Source organism: Salvelinus alpinus, chromosome 3 (assembly GCF_045679555.1).
Source record: "Salvelinus alpinus chromosome 3, SLU_Salpinus.1, whole genome shotgun sequence".
Classification (NCBI taxonomy): Eukaryota; Metazoa; Chordata; class Actinopteri; order Salmoniformes; family Salmonidae; genus Salvelinus; species Salvelinus alpinus.
The window spans coordinates 10,783,407-10,798,664 of record NC_092088.1 but is presented as its reverse complement, the minus strand read 5'-3'; the positions used below and the strand labels follow the sequence as shown (position 1 = coordinate 10,798,664).

General features: G+C 41.6%; 1 protein-coding gene across 9 annotated transcripts in view; it reads left to right on the top strand.

Moving 5' to 3' along the window:
- LOC139570003 (protein shisa-6-like) overlaps positions 1–10,708 on the top strand; it is a 197,957-nt gene extending 187,249 nt beyond the window's left edge. For 8 of the 9 annotated variants that reach the window (XM_071391438.1, XM_071391434.1, XM_071391437.1 and 5 more), the window contains 2 exons: positions 6,418–6,521; positions 8,481–10,708. In XM_071391438.1, coding sequence (XP_071247539.1) covers positions 6,418–6,521; positions 8,481–9,260 — 884 coding nt within the window. In that variant the 3' untranslated portion in view covers positions 9,261–10,708. The remainder of the gene's footprint in view (positions 1–6,417; positions 6,522–8,480) is intronic. The other variant, XM_071391430.1, reaches the window with a different exon arrangement.
- Positions 10,709–15,258: the final 4,550 nt, after the last annotated feature.

Sequence of the window (15,258 nt, the reverse complement as noted above, 5' to 3'; positions counted from 1 at the left end):
ACCATCATTATACTGATCCCATCAGCCATCTCTAGAGTGGGTCACCATCATTATACTGGTCCCATCAGCCATCTCTAGAGTGGGTCACCATCATTATACTGGTCCCATCAGCCATCTCTAGAGTGGGTCACCATCATTATACTGGTCCCATCAGCCATCTCTAGAGTGGGTCACCATCATTATACTGGTCCCATCAGCCATCTCTAGAGTGGGTCACCATCATTATACTGATCCCATCAGCCATCTCTAGAGTGGGTCACCATCATTATACTGATCCCATCAGCCATATCTAGAGTGGGTCACCATCATTATACTGATCCCGTCAGCCATCTCTAGAGTGGGTCACCATCATTATACTGGTCCCATCAGCCATCTCTAGAGTGGGTCACCATCATTATACTGATCCCATCAGCCATCTCTAGAGTGGGTCACCATCATTATACTGGTCCCATCAGCCATCTCTAGAGTGGGTCACCATCATTATACTGATCCCATCAGCCATCTCTAGAGTGGGTCACCATCATTATACTGATCCCATCAGCCATCTCTAGAGTGGGTCACCATCATTATACTGGTCCCATCAGCCATATCTAGAGTGGGTCACCATCATTATACTGGTCCCATCAGCCATCTCTAGAGTGGGTCACCATCATTATACTGGTCCCATCAGCCATCTCTAGAGTGGGTTACCATCATTATACTGGTCCCATCAGCCATCTCTAGAGTGGGTCACCATCATTATACTGGTCCCATCAGCCATATCTAGAGTGGGTCACCATCATTATACTGGTCCCATCAGCCATCTCTAGAGTGGGTCACCATCATTATACTGATCCCATCAGCCATCTCTAGAGTGGGTCACCATCATTATACTGATCCCATCAGCCATCTCTAGAGTGGGTCACCATCATTATACTGATCCCATCAGCCATCTCTAGAGTGGGTCACCATCATTATACTGGTCCCATCAGCCATCTCTAGAGTGGGTCACCATCATTATACTGGTCCCATCAGCCATCTCTAGAGTGGGTCACCATCATTATACTGGTCCCATCAGCCATCTCTAGAGTGGGTCACCATCATTATACTGGTCCCATCAGCCATTTCTAGAGTGGGTCACCATCATTATACTGATCCCATCAGCCATCTCTAGAGTGGGTCACCATCATTATACTGATCCTGTCAGCCATCTCTAGAGTGGGTCACCATCATTATACTGATCCCATCAGCCATCTCTAGAGTGGGTCACCATCATTATACTGGTCCCATCAGCCATCTCTAGAGTGGGTCACCATCATTATACTGATCCTATCAGCCATCTCTAGAGTGGGTCACCATCATTATACTGATTCCATCAGCCATATCTAGAGTGGGTCACCATCATTATACTGATCCTATCAGCCATCTCTAGAGTGGGTCACCATCATTATACTGATCTCATCAGCCATCTCTAGAGTGGGTCACCATCATTGTACTGATCTCATCAGCCATCTCTAGAGTGGTTCACCATCAGTATACTGATCTTATCAGCCATCTCTAGAGTGGGTCACCATCATTATACTGATCCCATCAGCCATCTCTAGAGTGGGTCACCATCATTATACTGATCATGTCAGCCATCTCTAGAGTGGGTCACCATCATTATACTAATCCCATGAGCCATCTCTAGAGTGGGTCACCATCATTATACTGGTCCCATCAGCCATCTCTAGAGTGGGTCACCATCATTATACTTGTCCCATCAGCCATCTCTAGAGTGGGTCACCATCATTATACTGATCCCATCAGCCATCTCTAGAGTGGGTCACCATCATTATACTGATCTCATCAGCCATCTCTAGAGTGGGTCACCATCATTATACTGATCCCATCAGCCATCTCTAGAGTGGGTCACCATCATTATACTGATCCTTTCAGCCATCTCTAGAGTGGGTCACCATCATTATACTGATCCCATCAGCCATCTCTAGAGTGGGTCACCATCGTTATACTGATCCTGTCTCAGGTGGCTCTTGTTATTGTCTACTTGTGATCCACATATGTAACCGACCGCCTCGAATTGGTCTTACGTAGCAAAATTTGAAATTGTGTTTTTTACATTAGATAAAAGTAGAGACTCAGAACTACAAAATGGTATATCATACACTACAGTTGAGGAACAATGGGAAAGTAATTCTGCTTTGAAAGTTGATAAACTTGTAACCCCACTTTGAGACAATGGCCCTTGAATGTTTTGGTACCTACTGGAGAGCTATTCTTTGTCTACACCCATTCAGCATGGTTCACAGCCTCTTAAGCCTTAGTTCCACCCATCTCTTTAAGAATTCACATGTGAGGCCATGTGGTAAACACACACTATATCAAATAAAATCTAAGTTTATTTGTCACATGCTCAGGCTACAGAAGGTGTAAACGGAACAGTGATGTGGTTACTAGCATAGAGGTAATATCAAAAACAGAAAGTGTCCAGATAAAAAATATTTTATTCATATTTTACCATTATTAGATGATGCTTACCCGACACACTTGTCTAAATTGATGGGTCATGTGAAGGGACTGCTATAACCACCCTTCACACACAGAGGATGGGTCACTATTGTCTAGACACGTACACGAAATACAATGCTTTAACTTGCAACAAAAACAACTTTCTGACAAAATTAGAAAGTTATATCTGAAAATGTAGCTAGACTCTTACCCGTATACATGGCTGAACGCTTCACGGCTGACTAGAACCCTTTAACTTCATTTTGTTTGTAGCTACATCTTGTTCGGCCAGCGTTGTGTCAAGGTACTCCAGTTCACCCTGACCGTGGCGTGTGTAGAAAGTAGCCCATCACTTTTTCCAACTGATCTGTCAGTAGGAAAATAGCGCCTGTTAATAAATAGCACTATTAAATTCAGTGCCTGTTAAATTTAGGGCATCAATGTTGTTGAGAACAGTAGCAAAACAATTGTATTTGTATTCATGGTTGGAATACGAGTTTGTTATGAAGGCACATGAAAGTTTACATATTCCAGAAGGCATTTATGCCAAAAAACGAATTTTGATAAAGATAAATGTTTACGTTCAAATGGCTCTCCTGTGAAGTAGTGACGTGCGACATACGCCTAGTCTCCTGAAACGAATCACATATGTGGAAGAGTGTAATCAATCAAACAATGTTCTACAGTGTGAATCTAACAGAAATGTGTCTGCATATTGATTGGAACATGCTATGTCATTGCTTGGGAAATGTCAGTGCTTGGGAAATGTCTCAATGTGTGTTGGCATGGTGAATGTTGTTGTTGTTATCCTGGGGAGCTGTTTTATATAATATACTTTTTTTGTTGATTTCAATTGATCAGGGAGTGATCAGGACTCCTACTTCTCGCGACTATGGTCGAGGCCCATAATCCAGTCCAGTGAAAGCCGTAGAATAATCTCTGCCGCTATGTTGAAATTTAAAACTGTCCTCAGCCGATGCCAGCCGGTCTAGCTATCTTTATCTGCTTCCAAAGCAAATCATTTACAGCAGCAAATATCCAAAAGGCACCATGCAGTTCTCTTTGTTAGTCAGCTAGTGTCTTTCTACTGAAAGATCATGTAGGATAAAGTCCGAGGCTTAATGGTATAATGAAAAAGGAAAATCTCAGCTTCTACTTACGAATGTAAATTGATGTATACATTCAAAGTGCAACACACAGTGTTTTTACACACAGTACGTATCAAAAGTAATTTATTCATTCCTTTTTTCAAAAGATTTTTCAGCCTGAATTGGCCATGCCTTTTTCTACATTTTTCTAAAAAATAACTGCTTCAGAATGAAGACTTACTTTTATTGACTCATTCATTAATGAGATTTATATTTAACCGATTCATTGTGATTATTCTCATGCCAGTTAAAACCCATACACATGTATTTTCATTATTCATCAGGTAATGTACCTTAGCTAAATCCCTTTGAGCACCCTGTCATAATTGACGTTTGTGTGTAGCTAGTGATCAGCCTGAGATTCTTTGTTGTTGTGACCATATTGTAACTGACATGGCTTGGTGTTCTCTTTCTGGGTTCTGTGTAAAGTGGAGACGTCTTTTGTCATAAATCTATTAATAACGGATGACTGCTATTAACGTTCACCTCCGTCTCACTTTAGCAGTAAAACATTCAAAAGACAAAGTGAGAAAGAATAGAGACGTCAACTGTCCAAGGACATCAACTGTCCAGTGACGTCTCTCATTATGTCTTTATGGGGGTGAACTTTAAAAAATGTCTATTTTTGACATTTTTATGCCGCAGCTTTACTTAGTGTGTGTGTGTGTTTGTGTGTCTGTGCGTGTAGCGCACGTGCTTGTGTGTGTATGTGTGACTATGTCGAATCTCTACGCATGACTAATGATTGATGCATGGTTCCCAGTGAGTCTGCTGTATAATACTTACATGGTGTGAGGGTGTAATATCACACATCCTTCCAAGACAATCTGGAGGCATGAACATGCACTATATATGCAGAAGTATGTGGACACCCCTTCAAATTAGTTGATTCGGCTATTTCAGCCCCAAAAGTTGTTGACAGGTGTATAAAATCAAGCACACAGCCATGCAATCTCCATACACAAAGATTGACAGTAGAATGGCCTTACTGAAAAGCTCTGTGACTTTCAATGTGGCACAGTCATAGGATGCCACCTTTCCAACAAGTCAGTTCGTCACATTTCTGCCCCGCTAGAGCTGCCCCGGTGAACTGTAAGTGCTGTTATTGTTAAGTGGAAAGGTCTTGGAGCAACAACGGCTCAGCCGCGAAGTGGTAGGCCACACAAGCTCACAGAACGGGACTGTGCTGAGGTGCGTAGCGCGTAAAAATCGTCTGTCCTCGGTTGCAAGACTCACTACCGAGTTCCAAACTGCCTCTGGAAGCAACGTCAGCACAAGAACTGTTCATCAGGAGCTTCATGAAATGGGTTTCCATGGCCGAGCAGCCACACACAAGCCTAAAATCACCATGCGCAATGCCAAGCGTCGGCTGTAAAGCATGTTGTACCACCTCTTGAACAGTGGAAACGCGTTATCTTACAATTACATTCTAGACGATTCTGTGCTTCTAACTTTGTGGCAACAGTTTTGGGAAAGCCCTTTCCTGTTTCAACATCACAATGCCCCCGTGCACAAAGCGAGGTCCATACAGTAATGGTTTGTTGAGATCAGTGTGGAAGAACTTGACTGGCCTGCGCAGCAATGTTCCAACATCTAGTGAAAAGCCTTCCCAGAAGAGTTGAGGCAGTTATAGGTGTCCACATACCTTTGGTCATGTAGTGTGTTTCCTGACCTGTTCTTGTACACAACCACTATCCATGTTCTGTTTGATAATATATGAACATGCAGCATTTTCATCTTAAGAACTTTTGCTGTCATTTAAAATAATTTTCACATGAATGTCATCCTTCGACGTTTCAATGGTCTTTGTGTATGACATTTCTGTCTGGTGCATGCTGTATGACACTTTTTGTTTACAGACTTTTACACAACCTTTGGAAAGTTCATGCCCTCAGCCAGAAACACTGGTAGAATCACAGATGGGGCCGGGATTCTAGAAAGGTTGTACATCACATTTAATATCCTCTGACTCTTCAGTCCCTCTATTCTCTGAGCAACCTTCAGACCCTCTGTTCTCTGAGCAACCTTCAGTCCCTCTATTCTCTGAGCCACCTTCAGACCCTCTATTCTCTGAGCCACCTTCAGGCCCTCTATTCTCTGAGCAACCTTCAGACCCTCTGTTCTCTGAGCAACCTTCAGTCCCTCTATTCTCTGAGCCACCTTCAGACCCTCTATTCTCTGAGCCACCTTCAGACCCTCTGTTCTCTGAGCAACCTTCAGACCCTCTATTCTCTGAGCCACCTTCAGACCCTCTATTCTCTGAGCCACCTTCAGACCCTCTATTCTCTGAGCAACCTTCAGGCCCTCTATTCTCTGAGCCACCTTCAGGCCCTCTATTCTCTGAGCCACCTTCAGTCCCTCTATTCTCTGAGCCACCTTCAGACCCTCTATTCTCTGAGCAACCTTCAGTCCCTCTATTCTCTGAGCCACCTTCAGACCCTCTATTCTCTGAGCAACCTTCAGTCCCTCTATTCTCTGAGCAACCTTCAGACCCTCTGTTCTCTGAGCCACCTTCAGACCCTCTATTCTCTGAGCAACCTTCAGTCCCTCTATTCTCTGAGCCACCTTCAGGCCCTCTATTCTCTGAGCCACCTTCAGGCCCTCTATTCTCTGAGCCACCTTCAGGCCCTCTATTCTCTGAGCAACCTTCAGACCCTCTATTCTTCTCCTTAGTTTTTCTTTTTTCTCTCTTTCCCTCCTAGTCTCTCTTTACCTTCTCCCTTCCTCTTTCTCTCTCCTAATCCACCTATTTTCTGTCTTTCGTCTTGCTGTCTCTCCACAGCGGATAAAGACGTCGACGACTATTACACCCGCAAGCGTCACCTCCCTGACCTGGCAGCCAGAAGCACCCTGCCCTTACACGTCATTAAAATGAACCAGGAACAGGTACTGCATCTACATTGTAAAACATTTCCTGTAAATTGTACAGTAACTTACTGGCAGCAACTGGCCAGTAAGTTACTGTAATGTATTTTACAGTACAGCTATGGTAATACATTTTATGTTAATCCATGTTACAGTCCCAAAAATGTTACAATAATCTAATTTCCAGTATATTACTGGAATTACCCATGCAGCGGTATATTACCCAGTGTTCTTTGCAAGTTTTCATTTTTACATTTTGGACATTTAGCGGGTGGCCTTGTCCTTAGCAACTTACAGTCAGTCCATTCCACCACGGTTGATAAAGAAAAAACATATAACAGTCATAGTAAATAAAATGTATCTGTAGTCGTTACTGACGATGTTACTGTAGTTAGGGATACATTGGTCTTCAAAATAATTGTAATTACAACTAGATATCTTATGATAAATCTCTGACCATCTCTGTATAGTGCCAATACAATACTGAGATACTTACATTAACTTGATGCCAGAGCAATGAAACACAGTAAAAGTGAATATTAAACCGCAAGAAAATTATTTATACAGTATTTTACTGTAATTACAAAGGATTAGAGCAAACAGGTTGGCGGTAAGAATTTGCATATTACAGCATATTAATGAATACTAGGTGTTTTACATCACTTGCACTTTTAGAGGCCTAAACAAAGCCGTCCAAACTGGCCGTGATTACAGGGCAGAACAGATGAAATGGACGTGGGTAAATATTCAAGCATTAAAAGGTTTAAGACCCACTACCACTCTGATCTGTTCCCTATATACTGTACATGTCATTGCTAGGGAACTACCACCACATATCAGTTCAATTGGTACAGCATTCTCACTAACGGGTACAATAAATATAGCCACTTAATTAAGGCAAACCTTAAAATTAGTTAATGAGCCAACGATTCTTTCTCCACCCACAATATTTCTCAAAATGCACCATAATTTACAGTACGCTGAAGTAAATATATAGCAAACCAACAATACAGTACTTTGTCGTTGAATTGGATTGAAAATTAAATCAGTAATTGCTAATAGTGAATGTTTAATTATATATTACACTACACCAACTAATATTTTGGGTTTTATATCACTTGCACTTTAACAAAGACTTCTAAATCGACTTCAGAGCAAAAGGACATGACTAAACATTCAACCGTTAAAGGTTTGAGACTTGCTGCCACTCTGCTCTGTTCCCCATATAAACGTCATTATTAGGAACCACTACCACGTATCACTTCAGTTGGTACAGCAGACTAACTAACGGTTGCAACAAATATAGCCTCTTACAAGACATGCTTCAAAATATGTTAATGAGTGAGAAACAATAATACCAAGCACCCACTAGTGTTCAAAAGGTTTTTGGCACTCCACAAATGCATGATGGTACTGTATTCTGAATTACAGTAAATTAGTGGCAGCAATTGGCTACTAAGTTCCTGTAAAGTTTCACGACAAGGGTTGTAGAATTACTACAGTACATTACTGTATTCTGTGGGGTTACAGCATTCTCACTTACGGCTGCAACAAATATAGCATCTTACAAGGCAGGCATTAAAATATGTTCATGAGACAGAGACTCTTTCTCCGCTCCCAATTTTCCCATTTTCCCAAGGCACCATAATTAATACTGTAAAACAGATTTAAAGTATTTTACTGTGCATGCTACAGTGTTTTACTGTTGAAATTACAGAATGGTCTTACAATGTGCTTTAAAACAAATGTATAGTATTTTACTGTACATTATATGGTAATCTACTGTATTCAGTTTATACGGTATCATACTGTTGATTAATACAATAAGTTACTGATAAATATACAAAAACAGCTAATAGTGTACGTATTTATATGAAGCTGCAGTTTATTTATGCAGTGGTGCTGTTTACTTAATGCAGTTGCAAAAGTCCGAAGACATTGAATACATCAACAGTTGACTATCTTCACCCTTTTCTCCAGCAGCAGCAGCAGCAGCAGCTCCAGAGCCAGCCCCCCCAGCCCCAGGTGTCCCAGGCCCCACCCCAGCAGCCCCAGGCTCAGCAAGCCCCCAGAAGACAGAGGCCTCCTCGTGTCCAGAGGGCCATGTCCCAGGACCGGGTCCTGTCCCCAAACAGAGACCCCCAGCCAGACTACCATGGGATAGGGATGACTCGGCAAGGAGGACGTATCCTGTCTGATGAGCAGCTACTGTCTGCCGAGAGGCTGAGGTCCCAGGAACGCCTGATGTCCCAGGACCGGCTGTACTCCAAGGACCGCATGTACTCCAAGGACAGGCTGTTACAATCTCAAGACCACATGTACCCAAAAGACCGCCATTTCTCCCAAGACCGCCTGTACTCCCAAGACCGCCTCTACTCCCAAGACCGCCTGTACTCCCAGGATCCTCTGATCTCGCCGGACAAAATGATGATGTCGCTGAAACGCGCGTCCGGCGGTTCCCGGGGCAACAACGACAAGTCGATGTCGCACGCCATCTCGCACCCGGACGTGTTCATGCCCACGACACCGCTCATGGACCACTACAAGATGACAAAAATGCACTCCCATCCCAGTGCCCCGAGCAACGCAGGGGCGGCAGGTGGAGCAGGAGCAGCGGTGCACTCCAACACATTAGCAATGAACCACACGACTAATAAGAGACAGCAGTTTGCCTCCAGAAGGACCCACACTGTGGAGCAGCTCCACTACATCCCCCAGCAGCACTACCGCACAGGCAGCAAGACTGAAGTGACTGTTTAACACTAGCTAGCATGCTAACGGCTAGCTTGGGAGTGAGTCAGCAGAGAATGCTAACATCTCATCGCTAGTTTATATATACGCCATTTAACAGACAGTTTTATCCAAAGTGACTTACAGTCATGTGTGCATACCTTTTTATGTATGGGTGGCCCCAGCGGGAATCAAACCAATGACACTTGGTGTTGGGCGAGTATGTGTGTGGGGGGGGAAGGGATGGGAAAAGACTGACGAGTATAACAGGACGATACTTTTATGATTTTAAGTCAAACAAAAGGTACACTCAATTTTTTTTGCATTTTCAGTCTTCATCAGATCCAAGAGCGGTACTGTACTGTAAGAGACTAGAGTTCTTCAGTAGACACAAACCCCACAAAGACTGAGTCAGCTGTGGTAGTGTGCTGTGAAATTGGCAAACTACTCTATTGTTATTCCTGTTACGCCCTAAGCACCAGCTCCCCTTGTCCACCACAATTTGGGTGTGATTCATATGAGGGGACATGGGCTATTTGAGAACAGAGAGGCTCAGGCAGCCAACACATCTCTTATTCTAGAAACTTCTACTGCATTGGTAAAACGCCAGGACTGATCCGATCAACGTCTCCACAACTTCTGTTGTTGAGAGACACAACACAACCACAGGTGATGGAACCAGGATGACCCTGTACTAACTTTATAAATATATAAATATAAATAACTACCGTTTGTAACCCCAGTCTTACTCATAGCTATAAATCAAAACCAATGTTAGACAAGTGTTCAATTTCTAAAAATGAAGAAGTGGTTTTAAAAAGTGGTTTTAAAAAGTGGTTTTAAAAAGCACAATCAATTAATGAGATTTTGTGTTCCTGTTCAGTTGTTTCATACGTTTGGTCGCTGATGGCTAGCTCGTAGATGATTGTAAATAAGCTATAATTCTAGAGGCAGTATTATGGACGAGTCTGTACCAGTTGGCTTTTGTATTAGGCTGTCTAATGTTTTCAGTAGATTCTGAACTGGTTATAAACCACCACCGTTTCGTGATAAGTTCAGACTAGAAAACCCACTTAACCAAGCATTTGACAGGATACATGAATACTATAACTATGTTTGTAGAATGAGAATGAATGTGAATGAATGTGAATGAATGTGAATGCATGAGAATGAATGTAAATGAATGAGAATGAATGTGAATGAATGTGAATGAATCTGAATGAATGAGAATGAATGTGAATGAATCTGAATGAATGTGAATGAATCTGAATGAATGAGAATGAATCTGAATGAATGAGAATGAATGTGAATGAATGTGAATGAATGTGTTGTTCATTAAAAAAAATATACCACTGTTCATATTTGGATGTAGACTGTGTTCCATTGACTTAAATGAGAAGTTGAACAACATGGTGAGTGATTATAATTGTTGTTGCAGTAGGGTCAAATAAACCATCCATATTTTTTTAAACAGGCAACACTCTTCTGGAACAACTATATTTGTGGTCTGGTTGTTGATGTGTATGAAAAATGACATGTTATTATATAGTTAAATGGTACAGCTGACATACGACCAATCCATACCTGCAGGGGTTTGAAAGGGCTGTGAGTGAGAGCTGAAGGTGGGGTTTTTGGACACTCTAAGAAAAGCTAGAAGGCTTCCTTGCCAGTATATGTTCAATCAAGTGATATTTTATATATTAAAGGGAACGCAAATTATAGGTAGGATAAAGTTTTTTCTCACGACAACTGTGATCTTGTTTTTCTCAGCAGGGGTCACACCTATCCCTATCATACAGTATGTCACCGTGACAGACAGCTTTACTTGACAGCCTTACCGCGATAAGAAATATGCCACAGACGCAGGCAACCGGAGTACTTTACTACTGGCATCCGAATTAATATCTCTGACTTTAATGCTATTTCAGACCTATTTCAGACCTTCTTGAAATGCATGGAACTCCTGTGGATGCAAAGGCCAATTCTCACAGCAAACAAAGCGGCCCCCACAAATACAAAATATTTTCAATTTGCACCCGATCCTCTAACCCAGGGATGTCAAACTCATTCCGTGGAGGGCCTAGCGTCTGCAGGTTTGTGGTTTTTCTTTTCAATTAAGCCCACAGCAACCAGGTGTGGGGAGTTCCTTACTAATTAGTGACCTTAATTCATCAATCAAGTACAAGGGAGGAGCGAAAACCCTCAGACACTCGGCCCTCCGTGGAATGAGTTTGACACCACTAACCCATCAGCATTTAGATGAAAATATGACGCTCCAATCAAAGGGAATCTGTGGATGGGAGAGTCAGCTGGAAAAAGTAGACCTAAGAAGGCCAGGCGGGCGAGTACAGAGACCCAAGGTATCTCCACTGTGAGAAAAGGGAATCAGGCCAAGTACAAGGCTTTCCATAAAATAATCGAGAGCTTTCAAACTGTCTCCACATGTGAAAACACAGTGTCTGTCTCGCTCCACAATACAATACTTCTCATTCTTTCACTCCAGTTTTAATGCTGACAAGGTTGAGAGCAGACAGAGGACTTTTATGTTCTTGAAATATTTAGTTTAAGCTGTCGTTGCTTTTCCATTTGTCCATGTTCCTTTGTCATTCCTGTTCTGTCCTCAGAGAGAATTATTGTCATCTTTGAAGGGGAAATAAGGAGACCAGTTTGGGTTGCAATCCACGGAAATGCTCACATGTCCTACAACAAACTGACACCTTCCTCTCCTCAACCCAGGCACACAGTAAATATGATAACCAATGAAGGATATGAGTGAGAAACATATAGAACTCCATATTTAACGTTTTCCAAGTAAAAATATTTGTTGAGTTAGCATTTTGAACATGTAATTCTATTAGTTTAATAATGAAATCCTATAAATGTTCCCGCTCTCCTTCACACTCCTCTATGAAGACCCGCAGGCCTATGCCAATCTATGTTGTGGATATCTGTGTAATACTGCTTTCAGAAGGATCTTTGCTGCAGTTTTTTACCTCTAATCCATCTGCAAACCAGTCAATAAAGGTTGAGCTGACGGGATCTGCACTCCCAGAGAGGGACTGACATCTACTTTGGCTCTGATCTGACATATCGTATTGGCATCTTAGTAGGGATCTTAGCTAAAACTCAATACACAGTGATAAGATGATAATAGCAAGATTTAAAATGTTTATTCTCTACAATAAACAGGCTTGACGTGTCCATGTGAACAGGCCAAATATTCAAGTCCATATTCATTGAGGAAAAAATTGGAACTGCCATCAACTGAAAAATACCTGGGGAATAAACATGGAATGTTATTTTTAATAGATCGTTACTACGGTGAAAATGTAGCTTTAAAAACCTTCATTCCAACCGTATCTCCCTCTCAAACAAGGTTCCAGACTCAATATCTCTCACTCTTGATAATCCTCCAATTGGAGAGACAGCTAACAGACGTTTGTTTTATGACAGACGCCAGATCCAGATGCACATTTAATTAGTAGCTCATCAACTCTGTCAGAGTTAATTTCCCGAGGTCTGAGCCCAGCTAGCACCACACCAACGCCTTGTTCACACTGCAGGCCTTAATGCTCAAATCAGTTTTGTTTTTCAAATCTGTTTTGGAATACTGACTGTTCAAACAGAACGTTACAAGTGACCAAATCAGATGTGTGTGTGTTCAGACAGCAGTCATTTGCTGACATGGCTATGCTAGTTGTCATAGTAATGATGGGTGTGTGCACAGTAGTGTAGGCTGATTGGTGGTGGTGCGTGTGCTTCCTATCACTCAGAAGTTATGTATCAAGCTAAGGTGATAACAACGCCTGCCATGGACGTTTCCCAGTTGCAGTTTGAATATTCTAAATCATAGTGTTTTAAAGCCTCAAAGGATAAGATGATCCAACTTTCAAAACAAGTCATTTTTGGCTAGCCACAGCAGTCAACTATCTGGCTAGCTAGCTATTTAGCTTTCTAGCATATTCACTCATTTGTTTCTAAACAATTAACAAGCTATTTAGCTACCATATGTTCTTGTAAAACTGTCAACAGAGTAGCTAGCAAGCAACACTATATGACAAATAAGTCTAATTTGACCGTTCAGACAAGTCACATGGCCAGGAATCAGATTTCTATCTGACTTCAAACCACCAACGAAGGTGGTTTGAAATGTGGCTTGAAATATCCAATTCCATGTGCTTTTTGGCTGTTCAGGCTGTAGGAAAATGAACAGATTCGAACCAGATAAACCCCAAAATTTGATTTGATTCACTTCAAACTTCCCATTTGAACATGGCTTAAGGGCTGGATTCAATCAGATTGACATCTGCATAATGTTGATTTGGCGATGTTGGAGGTGGAACTGCATTAAAAGGAACTGCCCCTTTTTTTAAAAATTAATCTAAAATGACATACCCAAATCTAACCGCCTTTAGCTCAGGCCCTGAAGCAAGGATATGCATATTATTAGTACCATTTGAAAGGAAACACTTTGAAGTTTGTGGAAATGTGAAAAGAATGTAGGAGAATATAACACAATAGATCTGGTAAAAGATAATACAAAGAAAAAAACAACCGTTCTTTTGTATATTTTTTGTACCATCATCTTTGAAATGCAAGAGAAAGGCCATAATGTATTATTCCAGCCCAGGTGCAATTTACATTTAGGCCACAAGATGGCAACAGTGTATGTGCAAAGTTTTAGACTGATCCAATGAACCATTGCATTTCCATGATCCATGAACCATTGCAAACGTTTTGTATCAAGACTGCCCAAATGTGCCTAATTTGTTTATTAATAACTTTTCATGTTCAAAATTGTGCACTCTCCTCAAACAATAGCATGGTATTCTTTCACTGTAATAGCTACTGTAAATTGGACAGTGTAGTTAGATTAACAAGAATTTAAGCTTTCTGCCAAAATCAGATATGTCTATGTCCTGGGAAATGTTCTTGTTACTTACATCCTCATGCTAATCGCATTAGCCTACATTAGCGCAACCATCCTGTGGACGGGACACCGATCCCGAAGAAATCCACAAGAGGCTCGTTGGGTTACCATATCGTGGACTCTGCAATTGGATACTATGAAACCACACCTGACTATAACCCAACAAATCCCATGCAGCCACCCAAGATGTTCATGCACTTGAAATAGACCGATGGCCATGAATCCCGGCATCCAAATTAACAAGAAATCATTCATTAGCCTAAAACCAATGGTTTGGCATTTGAGAGTCAATATTTACAATTATATTTTAGACATTTAGCAGAGCTCTTTTCCAGAAAAAACGTATTTCTGACATCGGTTTTGATGAACTTCTAACGTAGTAGGGATAATAGGAGGGGAGTGAGGGGAAACGGTTTTGTTTTTGAAAGTTGAAAAGGTGACAACATTGCTTGGGGGTATTATTGGGGTACACATTAACTTTGATTCTTCATTACCTGCTACTACATTGTCTGATTGTGAGTATGTAGTGCTGGAGGAGGTAACTTTCAACTCCTGATTACATTCTGCATGTCTCAAGATAATGTATGAATGATTGTAAAAGGCCCTGGGTCAAGGGACACATAGATCTAGGAAGTAGAACATATGATCCCTGTCATTACCAAAGGCAAGTGAAGAACTGCAGCCATTTCCTTCAAATTAGTATGCTGCGTGCTTTCATAATATACACAGCAAACCATCGCAAGCTTTTCACATTAACAGTTTCTCAGGACTGACTTGTAACCTAGCAACCGACTGATGTCTTGCTAAGAAGATGATTAAAGCTACCTTCTTTGGCATTCTGAGCAGGATCCCCTTTTGATAGATTCTTCCCCAACCTAACCCACACAGTTCCATGCCTGAAGCTCTCCCTATTACCCACAAATATTGAAATATGATTAAACATGTTGTTTTTGTCCTTTAAAGACTTATGGTTTGTAACCCGCTACTGCAGAAACCCATCATTACCATTTCAGGAGCTATAATTCACGAGTTACTATAGGTTATTATGCTGTACATTAAGTCTTGTTTGAGGGCAGGTAGGTGTGTACTTTCCCTTTG